At 45.5% G+C, this 14,466-nt stretch overlaps 1 protein-coding gene across 4 annotated transcripts in view; it reads right to left on the bottom strand.

The window, feature by feature from the left end:
* The window catches only part of PLXNC1 (plexin C1), a 163,328-nt gene that overhangs the window by 132,250 nt on the left and 16,612 nt on the right, over positions 1–14,466 (bottom strand). For all 4 annotated transcript variants that reach the window (XM_036455663.2, XM_045588341.1, XM_036455662.2 and 1 more), the window contains exon 2: positions 9,203–9,340. In XM_036455663.2, coding sequence (XP_036311556.1) covers positions 9,203–9,340 — 138 coding nt within the window. The remainder of the gene's footprint in view (positions 1–9,202; positions 9,341–14,466) is intronic.

The raw sequence follows: 14,466 nt of genomic DNA, 5'->3' as shown, positions 1-14,466 counted from the left end.
CATTAAAAAAAATTTACCCAACTGCACTATGCCAGGGTTTATCAACCAATTTCCTGAACAAGCTATCTAAGGTGGCCTGCCTACACTGAAGCTTATCCTGATAACCATAGATGCTGGGGTTAAACTGTTAGGTTTCATTGGTGGTGGGAGTGAGACTTCCTGGAGGGTAACTTGTCATTATCTACCAAAATTATAAAGCATATAACCCTAGGCCCAGCAGCTCCTTATATATACGTGAAATGATACACGTACATGGATACTCACTGCATCATGTATTATACCCAAAAGACTGAAACAACCTAATTGTCCAACCTTAGGGAACAGGTAAACTATAGTACAAACAACTGAATTCTATTTAGCCAAGAAAATAATTAGAAAGCTCTGTATGTTATGTTTAACATGTTATATTAAATATGCATGCATATATTTGCATACATATGTATTTTATTATATATGCATGTAGCATAATACTTGTAAATGTTTAATATGTTTAATGAAAGGGGGAAAGACTATCTTCCCCCCTTTGCTTGCAGACATATATAAAATATCTCTTGAAAGACACCCAAGAAGCCAATATCATTGGTTGCCCCAGAGGGTAGAAACATGTGACTTTTACTGTATATTCTCTTGGCTCTTCTGTATTTCAAAAATAAATACCTACTATTTAAATTTTAAAAGTATTTGAGGTAGAGTGGGTTAAATTCGCTTTCTTTTTGCTAGATTATACAGAGAATGGTCTCCAGAACCCTGAGGACAGGACAAGTTTTCATTTTCATTACAAGGGACCCAAACGTGCTACCTTGAGCACCGGTGTCCCTGCATCTGTGGTCCTCATCTCTCTCAGATGACTACAGGGGGAGAGAGAGAGGGCTCTTTTCCTCCTTCAGGTTTCTGTTAATAATTCCTCCAGCCAAAACTGGTTTGGCTCAGTGGCAGAGCGTCGGTCTGTGGACTGAAAGGTTCCAGGTTCGATTCCGGTCAAGGGCATATACATTGGTTGCAGGCATATCCCCGGTAGGGGATGTGCAGGAGGCAGCTGGTCGGTGTTACTCTCTCATCGATGTTTCTAGCTCTCTATCCCTCTCCCTTCCTCTCTGTAAAAAAATCAATAAAATATATTTTTTAAAAAAAATAAATAATAATACCTCCACCTCACCCATTCCCACCCTACAGCCCAGCTCAGGAGCCCCAATGGACTCCTGGATCTTCCAACCGCAAATTCATGTCAACATCAACACTGGGAAGAAAGCCAGTACGACTGGAGCAAGGGAAAGGTTCCCCCTCAGCTCAGTTCAGCTGGGCAGCCTCGGAAAAAAACACGATCAGTGAAGCGATGCAGGAAGTAACAGTGAGTCACAGAAACCCAAAATGGGTTGGATTTTGCATAAGAGAAACCTCATCCAACTCACACATACTTCTTGGGCATGATGCGGATTCTTATCTATTGCTTCCAGGATATGCCCTTAATATAGATCTAACTTGAAGTCAACCTGAGTCATGTATATTCTGATACACCCCTTCATCTTTCAAGTCTCAAAGGTCACTTCCTCTGAGAAGCTTTCCCTGGGCTTCTTTCTACTGAACCCCACTGTCCTCTCCACTTATCACTGTTTTCTTCAGAGCCCTACCACTATCTGAAATGACTTTATATTGATTAATCCATTTACTTGTTTTCTGTCTTCTTCTTCCCACCAGGAGAGCAGGGACACTGTCTGTTTTGTTCACATTTGTATCATCAACACCCAGAAAGTGCTTTGCACATAAAATGTGCCCAATCAATATTTACCAAATGAAAAAATACTCTATTAGCATTCAATATTTTATAAGGCTCTTCACAATCTTTTTTTTTTCCAGCTGAAGCCTGTGTAGAAGATATATTTTCCCTGATGGAGAACTTCAGTTTATGTCAACATGTTGTTTCTGTTGACATCTGCATGAAGCCTCATGGTAGGCTATTAACTAGCCTTGGGATTCTTGCTGCATACAAAGCAAACAAACAAACAAAAAAACACGAAACAAAACATAACCCAACGATAGTCCCGAAATGTATGGTGTGTGAGACTTCCACACCACATGGTTAGTTACAAGTTTGACACCACAGGAAGGAAAGCACGATGAAAGAAATGAAGGGAGAAAAAAAATTGAACAAAAGACTAATTCTTATTTTCTTTAGTATCACCACGTTTAAAAAAGCTCAAAGATACTAAATCTCCTTCCTTATGCTTCACTCTCTAGGGCTACATAGTTGAAGGGCAAACAGGCCAATCTTCTCACTTATTTTTCCCCCATAAACACACGCGCACTCGCACACACACACACACACACGTGTGCAAGGTAATTATCCAATAGCATTTAATGTGCTTTAATAGCTATGTGTAATAATGATGATATATAAAGTTTAAGGGAATCCCTCTCTTGTTTCCAATTTACTTATTTTATCATTAGTAGTGAGAGAAGCATACAATTGAATCATAAAATTCTAGATTTGTGGAATACAAGGGAGTAATATCCCTAAACTGGAGATTCCCTGAGAACTCACAAATTAAAATGAATGACTTGGGAAAGAATTTGAAGTAGCTTCATATGACATTGTAGATGACCAACCATGGAGCACATTTCCAAGTTTGTTTGTTTTTTTAAATATATTTTTGTTGATTTCAGAGAGGAAGGGAGAGGAAGAGACAGAAACATCTAATCTAATAAAGAGGGAATATACAAATTGACCATCATGCCCACAGTGGAGGTGGGCGGGGGGGTGGGGGGTCTGTAACATAAGATGGCTGTGCTCACAAAGGAGGCCGAGTTCCAATAATGAGCCTTAACAAGTAATCAGCAGGTACCTGAGGCTGCATGGCACTGGGGCTTGACAGGGGACCTCAGGCTGTTCTTCCTGTCCCAGTGCCGGGCCAAGGAACCTCAGGCTGTACCTCTGCCCTGTGCCAGGCTGGGGGACCTCAGGCCATGCCCCCCACCTGGCAGAGCTTGATGGCAGACCTCAGGCCGTACCCCCCAACCCAGCACCAGGTCAGGGGACCTAAAGGGGGTGGGGACAGCTGGGTCTGGGTCTCGTGCAATTTTGAGGTGCCACAGGTGGGCGGGGACTTGATGACAGGAGGAAGATTTGCATATATGTTTTACCAATTTTCTTTCATCTCTGACATTTCTATTACAGAGAAAGGGCAAATAGCAATATTAAATTATTTCCTCTAATTAATCCCCTTTTAATGTGCATGAATTTTGTGCACTGGGCCACTAGTCAATGATAACAGGGAGTCATTGATTGGCTGCCTTCTGCACACCCCACACTGGGGATCAGGTCCAAAACTCAGGCATGTGCCCTGCCTGGAAATCAAACCATGACCTCCTAGTTCATAGGCTGATGTTCAACCACTGAGCCACACCGGCTGAGCCACTTCCAAGTTTTGACACCTCTGCTGCTTTTACTTTTTGATCCATTTGCCTTAGCTCAGCCATCCCCACCAGCCCCACTTCCAAGCCCAGGTACTGTCCTAGTTTGTCCACTCTGTTCTCTTATTTGAACATTCTATGGGAATATATATACACATGAGCATGTCCTTATAAAATATTTTATTATTTTTGTTTTCTCTTACTTTCACTCGAAAACTTTAGAAGCCATAATCAAGAAAGGCTTTGCAGGTGTTACATCATTTTGTCTACAGTTAGGATTCAGGAAGAACTTTATGAAACTGGAGTTTGTTCCATGGTTTGGATACTGAAATCCACTAGTAGGAATATGGTTCTGAGGGCAGCGGTGCTTTTCTCTGGACAGGGGGAAGGGCATGCTATGGCTCCTGCCCCCGGAACCCTCCTTCAGTCCTAGGGATGCTGAAGAACCCAACACCAGCCTCCTCTCACTGGGCTAGCCCAAGAATCAACTCGAATACAGATTTCCCATCTTTGCTCTAAAGAAATCCAATGAGGTAAAGCAGGGGCCCCCAAGTGGGACCAGAGGCTCCCATGAGCTATGCGCAACCCTGAGAGAAAAGGACACTTTCTCCTTCTAATACAGAAGTCTATCCACAAATAGAGTCAAACTTAAACCACAGCAGCCATAGCTCCTTCTCATGAAATCCCAAATAGTGGTGTCTTGGTATTGACCCAGATAGTCCAATATTAGGAACAAGATAAAAATAAAAACCAGTTCCACCAACTCTGGCAAGCTCTACAGACCACATTTTCATTACCAACATAGTTTGGTTGGGGGCAGACAGCTTGGGTCCAAATCACCTCGAGTGAGTTACCTCACTTCTCTGAGCCCCAGGTTTTCTCATTTCTGAAGTTGGTATAGGATAGGATTTACTCATGAGGATTAGATGAGTTAACCCATGCAGACACTAGTTCTAATGCCTGGCATACAGTAAGAGCTCAGAAATGTTAGCTATTATTATTTCTTGTTTGCTGCCTTGTTATCTTTTATGCTTACAAGGAAATTTAGTGGGCATAAATTAAGTCAAAAATTTCTGCTGAAACCGGTTTGGCTCAGCGGTAGAGCGTCGGTCTGCGGACTGAAAGGTCCCGGGTTTGATTCCGGTCAAGGGCAGTTTTCATATCATTTAGTGGTACAATATTAAATATCAAGTTATTATTTGGTATTTTTTAATTATAAAAGTGATATATGCTTGTAGAAAAAGTTGCAAAGAAGCAGGGATGAGGGGAAGGCAAAGAAAAAAATCCTCCAATTCTGTTGGAGGCAACTGTTGTTAGCAGCTTAGTCTTTTTCCCCCCCACATAGCTGAGGTCAGACTCTATCCAGTTTTGTATCCTTTTTATTTTCTTCAGTTAATGAAAGAAGACATGTATATTAAATGTTATGGTAAACCTTTTGTAAACAGTATTTTTAAATAGCTGTATTATGTTCTATTATGTGGAAACATAATTTTAAATTTAAGCTGAGATAGTGAATCACTTTTAAAGTGTCTTTAAAGACATGCACTTTTCCAAGTAATCCGGCCCTACTTCCACAGATAAGATTCTACTCAGGATAAGTGGAAAAACGAAAGACTTGACAGCGTGCTAATACCATTGCTGCCTCTTTCTCCTGTATTCCCAGTTCCTTCATCAAATTTTAAAAAATGGGAGGACTTTGGAATGGGAACTGTCCTCTGAGAATATCTAATCTGCCCCTTATTTTATCAACGTGCAGTCCTTGTGGTTATAAGGCAGGTTATGCTCAGGCGCCCCTGCGCCCCATTATTTCCTTATTTGACTTCCTTTCTGAACACGATGGCATTCTGTAGTTTTTTAGTTGTCAGTGTCTCCACTGAGATCAGCTGAAAAACTATGGTCACACTGAACTCAGCTGTGGGGAACTGACGTCACACGCATTGCCAATCAGGACGCTGATGAGTGTACCCGTTTTCATAAACACATGCGGAATCTTCCTCTAGGTTGTGGTTCAGCCTGTCATGTGGTTTGGATTCCTCTGAGCTGACTAATGCGTATAGGAGCTTGTCCTGCCCTGGCTAGGGTGGCTCACTTGGTTGGGCATCATCCCACCAAAGTGTTGCTGGTTGGATTCCCTGTCAGGGCACATGCCTGGGTTGCAGGCTCATTCCCATAACGGGGCATGCAGGAGGCAGTTAACCGATGTTTATCTCTCTTCCTCTCTCTCTAAAAATCAATTAAAGATCTTTTAAAAAGAAAAGAAAAAGGAAATTGTCCTTATTGCAAGGGCAGAATTGAATATGTTGAGGTTTTCAAGGTAGTAAAATAAGTAATAACAGGATATGCATGAAATTTGTGACTTTATTTTTATTTTTTTATTTTATTTTATTTTAAATATATTTTATTGATTTTTTAAAAGAGAAGAATGGAGAGGGATAGAGTTAGAAACTTCGATGAGAGAGAAACATTTATCAGCTGCCTCCTGCACACCCCCTACTGGGGGATGTGCCCGCAACCAAGGTACATGCCCTTGACCGGAATCCAACCTGAGATTCTTCAATTCACAGGCCAACGCTCCAACTGAGCCAAACCGGTTAGGAACTGAGTCAGGTTTTGCTTTTCACTGCTCATTAGCACCGCCACTCTGGGCCGTAAGAAGCCAAACTTGTGTCTATCAATGCTCGACTTTTCTAACGTTCTGGTGACAAGTCTGGTGAACAAGAAGCCTGAAGTTTGTGAATAAAGGATTTGGGGATTATCTGTGCCTTCCAAGCCATCTACACCGTCCCCAGGACCCAGGACTCTGGGCAGCGGCAGGGGCTGCATCCAAGGACCTGCACACAGGTCACATGGCAGACTCTTGGGAATTACTGGGTTGTTCTAAGGAGACTGTGGGGGAAAGGAGACAAGTCAGCTCACACCCCCTCCATAAACGCCTCCTGAGGGAGGCTGGGGGCAGGGCTGAATTTCCAACAAGTTGTCAGGCCAGTGAGGTATTTCCTGTCAGATGATCTGCCTTTTCAGGCTGAGGTTCTTCTCTGAGTCTCTAAGACCTGGGACCCACCCCAGGAGCCCTGGTCCCCCACATCGATCTCAATATCAACATGCTTCGCACTCCCCCCAGAGAACCCTCAGGGAGCGGTTGCCCTTGCCTGAGCAGAGATGACAAGTCATGGGCCTATTAGGGGCAGCCTCTGAAGTCCTTCCAGGTTCCAATTTCTGCTCTGCCACTGTGTGGCTGTGGGCAAAGCATCCAACTTCTCTGGACCTCAGTTCCCTCATCTGTAAAATGGGAATAGTATACCTACTTCTCAGAGTTCTAGAGAGGACTGCATTAGCTAGGCCAGTGGTTGGCAAACTCATTAGTCAACAGAGCCAAAGATCAACAGTACAACGATTGAAATGTCTTTTGAGAGCCAAATTTTTTAAACTTAAACTTCTTCTAATGACACTTCTTCAAAATAGACTCGCCCAGGCCTTGGTATTTTGTGGAAGAGTCACACTCAAGGGGCCAAAAAGCTGCATGTGGCTTGAGAGCCGCAGTTTGCCGACCATGGAGCTAGACTATGTAGCGTGACTGGCACACAGGAAGTGCTGGATAAATGTTAGCAATCACAGAACAAATGGAAAATCAACCTGCCTCGTTATTCAAACAAGGCCCCAGATGTGGCTTTTGAAGGGTTACCCCTTCCAGATGCACAGGGAAGGGAGACTTCACTGGGCCACCTCTTGCTCAGCAGCTTGTAGCTGCAGCTTGGTCCCACCCCTCTGGTGCGACAAATCTCTAAAAACTGGCCAGCTGCACACGAACTGGTGGGGCGAACAAACAGGAGGGCTAGCCAGGTCTTCCCTAGGGAACTACTTAGAGCCAAGTGTTCCTTCACCTCCAATTTGCCATGTAGCAGTTTGGGGAAAACTGCTTTGGGGAAACAGTATTCTTGTCAAAACACTCCTCAAAAATACCCCAAATCCGAAGAGATCATTGGTGAGGAGGCCCCGTTTGGATTGACAGGAACTTCTTCTGCCAGGTTAACGGCTCTAATTGGCCTGACCACGTTGGTGTAGCTACAGATGTCACTTCATGGTACCAAGCAACTTGTGCAAAATGACTGATGGGTGTTTACCTTTCCCGGGGAAATTAAGCTAACACAACAGGAAATAGGATCATGTATACTTTAAAGGAATGTATATACAAACAAACTCCCTCCCATATGGTACTGGGTTTCCTCCAAAGGAAACAAATTAAATTAAATTCCTACCAGGCACTTGGCACTGCATCAGGCTGTGGGACTCCAGGGCCCCCTTCTCAAGACACTTAAAATCAAGTTGAGAAGGCCAGACAAATACAAGAGAAAAGGTTAGGCATCAAAGCAAGACATTTGTAATGAGCCAAAAAAAAAAGAAAGAAAAAAAAAAGATACAGATAGGAGTATTTCAGGAGATGAGGGGAAAGCCTAATCACTACAGATTTAGTACAGAAGTCCTCAGAGATGAGATGGGGCTTAAACTAAGCCAAAGCTCAGAGACATGGCATTCAGTAAAGCAGAGAGAGAAAAGAAAGCAATCCAGTGCGAGCAAAGGTATGGCAACAAGACTACGGTGCACATTTGCAGTTGAGCGAGCAAAGCTTTGGCCGAGTGGGGATAAGACACAGCAGGTGGGACTGGAGGCCTTCTGAAGAGGACGGAGCTTTGAGGCTGTCTAGTGCAGTGGTCGGCAAGCTGTGGCTCTCAAGCCACATGTGGCTCTTTGGCCCCTTGAGTTTTTTAGCAAAGGCAGCTTAGGAGTACCCTAATTCAGTTAATAACAATGTACCTACCTATATAGTTTAAATTTAAAAAATTTGGCTCTCAAAACAAATTTCAATCACTGTCCTGTTGATATTTGGCTCTGTGGACTAATGAGTTTGCCGACCATCAGTGCAATCTTATTTACACATGAGGAAATGGACTCTCAGAGAGATCAGGCAGTTTACCTAAGGCACACAGCTAGTTATCGGTGGGAGATCAGCTGAGAAAACAAATCTGTTAACCTCCCATTTGAATGGGATCTGAGCTGACAATAAATTGGCTACAGAGAGCTAAAGGAACAGCGTGGCTCCCAACCACGAGTGCTGGTGGAGGCCACAGGAGGTGTTCCATACTCGCTTGCTGATGAAATTGAAGGTAAGTGCTATATAATTTCAGGCCAATTACTAGGTATTTCTGATTTTATTTTCTCCTTCCCACTGGCCCTCCCCCAAGTGGATAAAAAAAATCTCAACGTGATGAGGGGTGCATCCATGCAGTGAGAAAGTATAGTCTCCGAGATCAAAGCCAAGGGGAGTCTCACAGATTTCAGGTCTCCGATCTCTCTGGAGAGAAGGAGCACCTGCTTCTTTCCTCTCTTCAAGCCCTCCAATCTCTTATTTCTTGAAGTTGTGAGAAATCTGGCACTTTGTACATTTTCATTATAAAGGAGATAGAACTGGAAGGTTAAATGCCTCAGGGAGGTGAGTCAGGGGTGGGGTAGGGGCCAGATCCCTGTCTGCCTCACCTAGGCAACCAGTGAGTAAGGAAGGGGGATGTCTTGGCAGGAGCTGGGAGACAAGGTGGCTGGTGCTTTGTCGCATAGCTAGGGAAAGAATTACAAACAGACTTCTAGAAAATTCTTCCAGGCCATTTCAGGAGTCACTGAAAAGTTCATAAAAGCAGTTGGTATGGTGCTGTGCATAATTCAGACACATTAAAACATAATTAAAAAGCACAAAATCAGGTCACTACTAACATCGACTCTGAAGAAGGCACGAAACACCCACCTTAAGTAACTGGCCGTCTCCAGTCCCCAGGAACAGAACGGCCCTGTTCATCACCACGGTGCCGTACACAGACGTCAGGTCCGAGTGGATCATGGTGGACGGCGCGATCGGCTGCACTTTCTCAGGTTGATCTTCTTTCTGAACATGCGGGGATGCACAAATAGGAAAAGTTAATTTTTAACAGCCATAATTCAGGATGATTAAATGTCTCTTATGCCCACCTGGGAAGGCTCCTACTTGAGCCCCAAATATAATCTCTTCGGCAAGATCCCAGGAACAACCTTTTATCCTTTTCATCTGCAAAATCGCTGTGCTTGCCCAGCCCACGGAAAGTCATTTGTTTACTACGTATTAACACGTATTGATTGCCAGCAGTGAGCTAGCCATCCATTTAACACTCCCCCAGCTGATATAGGAAGCCGAGTTCCACTTTACTGCCAGGAGAGAGCCCACTGCTGAATTGGGAGGGAGGCAATCTTACACTTGGCTGTTTGCAGGATCCTGCTGCCGTTTGTTTTAGCGAGGCATTGGCTTCTGCAAGGTTCCACAAGCCACTTCCCAGGATGTGAGGCAGACCATCCCTCCTATGGGGTGTGATGGCAGAAGGAAGGGTGTAATGTGAAGCCCAAAGACAGGGAAATGAATTCAGAGGGTAACGAGGGGAAGATATGGTCCTGGACTGTGGGAAAGAGAGAGCCACAGCACCAAGGAGAAACTGAGCGAAGGGCTGGACCTGGTGCTGATGCTCCTGATGAGGAAACGAAGAGCATACCTCCCACCAGAAAGCATTTAAATAGCCTCAGGTCTGAGCACCTAGACTTGCATGTTTGCTCCTGATCATTAAAGAAAGTCCCGTTTTAAACCCAGAGCAGACAGAGTGCTGACCAAAATGTCTTTTTCTTTCTTGTCTAAGGACGTGAAGTATTTGATGTTGCTTCCTGCCTTCACCAACAGAGAACGGAGTTTGTTACACAAATCTCAGGAAGATATGGATTTAGAAAGAGCCGCTGCTGCCTGTAGCTGCTGAACACAGTGTGATATGCATTTTGTCTGCCAGCGCTCGGTTCCCAACTGCGCTAAGGTTTTCAAAGGCCCATTTAAGTCTTGGCCAATGAGAGGGCTGGCAAACTTCAGGGAGCAGCACCGCAGCCCCCAAATCGCCCCATCTGGAAGGGGGAGGTTGGCAAGGGAGGCTGAGACTTATTAACTTCATTATAGCGTTGCCAACAGTGTTTATTTATGTCTTATTAAATATTCATTATTTTTAAACCCACCAAGTTTCATTAACATCTACACTGAATGGATCCATGGACTAAGTTGATCTCTGATGCTTTTAAAGAGCCGCCTCTACCGTTCTGCTGAAGTTGTGCTGTGAAGAAGATAAACTGGGAAGGATTTCCTCCCATGCCAATGCCATAGTCTCTTTTCTTAATTTCTTTATTGATTATGGTATCACATAATTGTCCTCATCCCCCTATTCCCATCCCAAACCCCTCCCCATGTATGTTTTCTCCCCTCCCTCTCCCCCCCAATCCATGACCACTGGTTAGGTTTATATGCATGAACACAAATCCTTTGGTTGATCTCTTCCTCTTACCCCCACCCTCCCCTACCTTCCCTCTGAGGTTTGAGTCTGATCGCTGCTTCTCTGTCTCCAGGTCTGTTTCTGTCATGATCTCTTTTCAAGGGAAAAAATGTCATAACCTAGGGAGAAAGTGACTTATTTGCATAAAATATTCCATAGTAAACTCAGTTTTGAAAGACTTTTTGAAAGCCCATTACAGCTTTCCTTCCTGCTAAAAGATACTTTCCATGCAGTTGGGGAAGATGAGGACCTGTCCTGTTAAAATTGAAGTTAAGAAAAAATATCTATGAATCAGAACAACAGATCACTGTTTTTAGATAAAGATATCCTGTGACTATAAGCAGAAAAAGAAAAATCAGATGACCTTTAGATTTAAAAAAGCACACACACACACACACACATAACACACCACATATCTTTAAAATAAAACCAGAAGCCAATGTCTTGCTTTAAAATAAAACCAGAATTGTTCAAACTTAACATTGGCCACCTATGCCTATTACTTGTATTAAATACTAGAGGCCTGGTGCACAAAATTTGTGCAGCGGGAAGGGGGGATGGTCCCTCAGCCCGGCATGCGCCCTCTCGCAGTCCAGGAGCCCTCGGGGGATGTCTGGCTGTGGCCAGCAGTCAGACATCCTTAGTGCTGCCACAGAGGCAGGGGAGGCTCCCGCCACTGCTGCTGCGCTCACCAACTGTGAGCCCAGCTTCTGGCTGAGCGGCGCTCCCCGTGGGAGAGCACTAGCCACTGCATTGAGCACCTACCCCCTGGTGGTCAGTGTACATCATAGCAACAGGTCATTCCGCCATCCAGTCAATTTGCATATTAGCCTTTTATTAAATAGGAGGATTTGAGCAGCACTGAGAGGTTAACTCAGAGAATTGGGTATCATCTCTGTCTGGGCATCTGGTATACTCTAATATCACTACCTTTGGCTAGAGAACTCCTTTCTTCTCCATCTCTTGACACAGAAAGAGGAATAGCAGTGGTGCATCCTGAAGGACCAAATGGGACAGTGCACTCCCATGTCTGATGAATAGAAGGTGCTTAGTTACTGTAGCTATTCTGATTAGCCAAGAACATGTCGCAGCAGCCTTTGCTGAGGTGGGATAAGATATTCTGTCTGTGAAATATTGGCTCCAAAAGAAGAAAGAAGAAAGAAGAAGAGGAGGAGGAGGAGAAGGAGAAGGAGGAGGAGGAGGAGGAGGAGGAGGAGGAGGAGGAGGAGGATGAGAGGAGCAGAGGGATGGAGGAGGAGGAGGAGGAGGAGAAGGAAAGGGAGGGGAAGGGGAAGGGGAGGGGAAAGGGGAAGGGGAAGGGGAAGGGGAAGAAGGGAAGAAGGGGAAGAAGGCCGCAAGGGGCCGGGGAACAATTGAAGCAGAAGTCATACAGGGGAAACGGAAGGCAGAAGGAAGGTAATGAAGGCCTGGGAAGGTGTCCAACGTTTGGCATAGCTTTTAAGTGACAGTAAGAAGGAAGGAAGGGCCTTAGATAACCCTCCCAGCCAGCACGAAAGCCAGCTCTCAAAGACAAGAAAAGCTACCCAAGAAGAAGATAGACAGCTCAAACTGAAGGGACACAATGTGAAAACTGACTTCTGAGTGTCCCTCAAGTTGCAGTTTTCAGAATGAAGATCTGAATCAATAGCACAGGTAGGCATTAAACCCATGTTACCCAACTGGGGAGCTGGTGGCACAGAACAAAACACCTGGGAGCAGGGGCCAGAGTTAGGACTGCAGCGCGGTTCTCACCCACCAGGGGTGGGGGCAGTTTATTTCACGCTGCTGGGGGCTGGCTTTCCTGGGTGTGATTAAGTCTAATGCAGCTTGATTAGTAGGGTGGTTATGAAAAAGACATAATAATGGTAGTAGTAATAAGAATATGTTGATATGTTATCTGTAACATGTACTTACTGTGTGCTACTAGGAGTATCTTATCGTCTTACCTAATAGGAGCCATGTAGGGGAGTGAGCAGGCATCCTGGGTTGAAATCCTGGCCTGTCCTTTTCTAGCTAAGTCACTTGGGGCAAGTCATCTAACCGCTCTGTGACTCCGTTTCCCCTGTACACACAGAAGTGGTGGCAACAGCATTTATGCCATAGGCTTGTTATGAGGTCTGAGGAGTTAGGAGGAAGCCTCAGTAAAGCTGAGGGCAGTGTCTGGCCCAGAGGGACACGCAATACGTGTTTGCTCTCATTACCTTATTTAAAAACACAAAGGCTTCCTGCCACCCCGTGGCAGCATTCCCACCTATTTCTTTGCCACCAGAGCCATACTTTAGTTTAGGTAGCAATAAGCCCAAGCCTGGGAAAGCCACGACTGGGGGCCGAGCCAAATGGCAACCCCACTCCCTGGGGCCATACACCAGCTTTCCACCCCTCGGAGCTGGGGGTGGCCATGTGGCCCAGGTCTGCCCAGTAAGCTATCAGAAGTCCGCTTGAGGGGCTTCTGGGAGTAAGTTTCCTCCTTGACAAGAGGAGGCTCTTAAGGTGAGCCAGTGGCCCCCTTCCCGGGCCAGCTCCCCCTGAAATTGGTCGTGTGAAGCCCTCTGCACATTTGGTTTCCACGACAGTCAAGGTAGAAAGTGAAAATGGACAGCTGAGGCCGGTGTGGAGGTGATGATAAAAGGGCCTCGGCACTCCAGGATGTGGTTGAGCACAGAAGTCTAACCTCTAAACTTTTTACTAAGTTACCGATCGCCGTCATGGTATAGGCTGCTCTTGATTAGGATTTCTGTTCCCTGAGACGGTGTGTGCAGGGAGAGCCCAGGCGTGTGGGGCCTGGCCCTGCTGTCCAGCTCCCCTCAGTGCTGGGCCCGGGAGCTGGGAAGCCGAGTTTCGTCCTCTCTCCCTGGAGGCCGCTGGCCAGTAAGGGCTGTGCAGCCAATTACACACGGAGCCTGGGAGGAAATAAGAAAGCTGAGCTTGGCCCTCCCGTGAGGGCTGCTGTGGCTGAATGGAAATGGATTCTTTTGTGCTGGAAACACACAGAAATGAACAGGTCCCCATGAATGGAAAAAGGAGCCCTATGAATGGCTCTCTTACGCTCATTTCAGCAACTGGAAACAAAAGAAAGGCCCCAGAGAGACCTCCGCACAAAAGTGAAGTGAATACCTAGGGAGCTGAGCAGAAAGGGGGTGGGGGGAGTACAGTGGGCCCCAGCGTCCAGGGACTATTCTGACTCTTCTTTTGACCCATTTTCTCTCTTGCCCCCCTCCCCGCTTGGAGCGTAATCACTAATGTTGCTCCCGGCCTATTCTGACTAGTTTATTATGTGTAATTTATTTCTGAATCCCAGCCTCTGCTTGTTCCTCTGTGTGTAACAAGGTTAATGCCTTGTAATGATGCTTTTGCCAGTTCTGCCTTTCATGACAAAATCCAATCCTGATTTAACTCTAAACCTTGTCTTGCCTTTGGGTTTTCCCGGTTCCCTCAGACTTGTCACTCTGCTTCTCCTGCCTGCCATGTCTAACCGGAGCGTCCCGCCTACATGCAGCCGCGCGGCGAGGGAGACTTCTTCCAGTTTGCAGAAAAAGCTACCTCGTCTCAAATGATGCTTGGGCTGAAAAAGATAGAGCCCTTGGGCCAGACATGCCAAAGTGGACCGGAGAAGGAGCAAGCACTGGAGTGTGAGTGTGAGTGCGTGTGAGCACACAGAGCAGTGGGCACACCACAAGGG

Source organism: Pipistrellus kuhlii, unplaced genomic scaffold (genome assembly GCF_014108245.1).
Source record: "Pipistrellus kuhlii isolate mPipKuh1 unplaced genomic scaffold, mPipKuh1.p scaffold_m20_p_3, whole genome shotgun sequence".
NCBI classification, from domain to species: domain Eukaryota; kingdom Metazoa; phylum Chordata; class Mammalia; order Chiroptera; family Vespertilionidae; genus Pipistrellus; species Pipistrellus kuhlii.
Note: the sequence above shows the minus strand (reverse complement) of the source record. Positions and strands in the feature narration are given on the sequence as shown.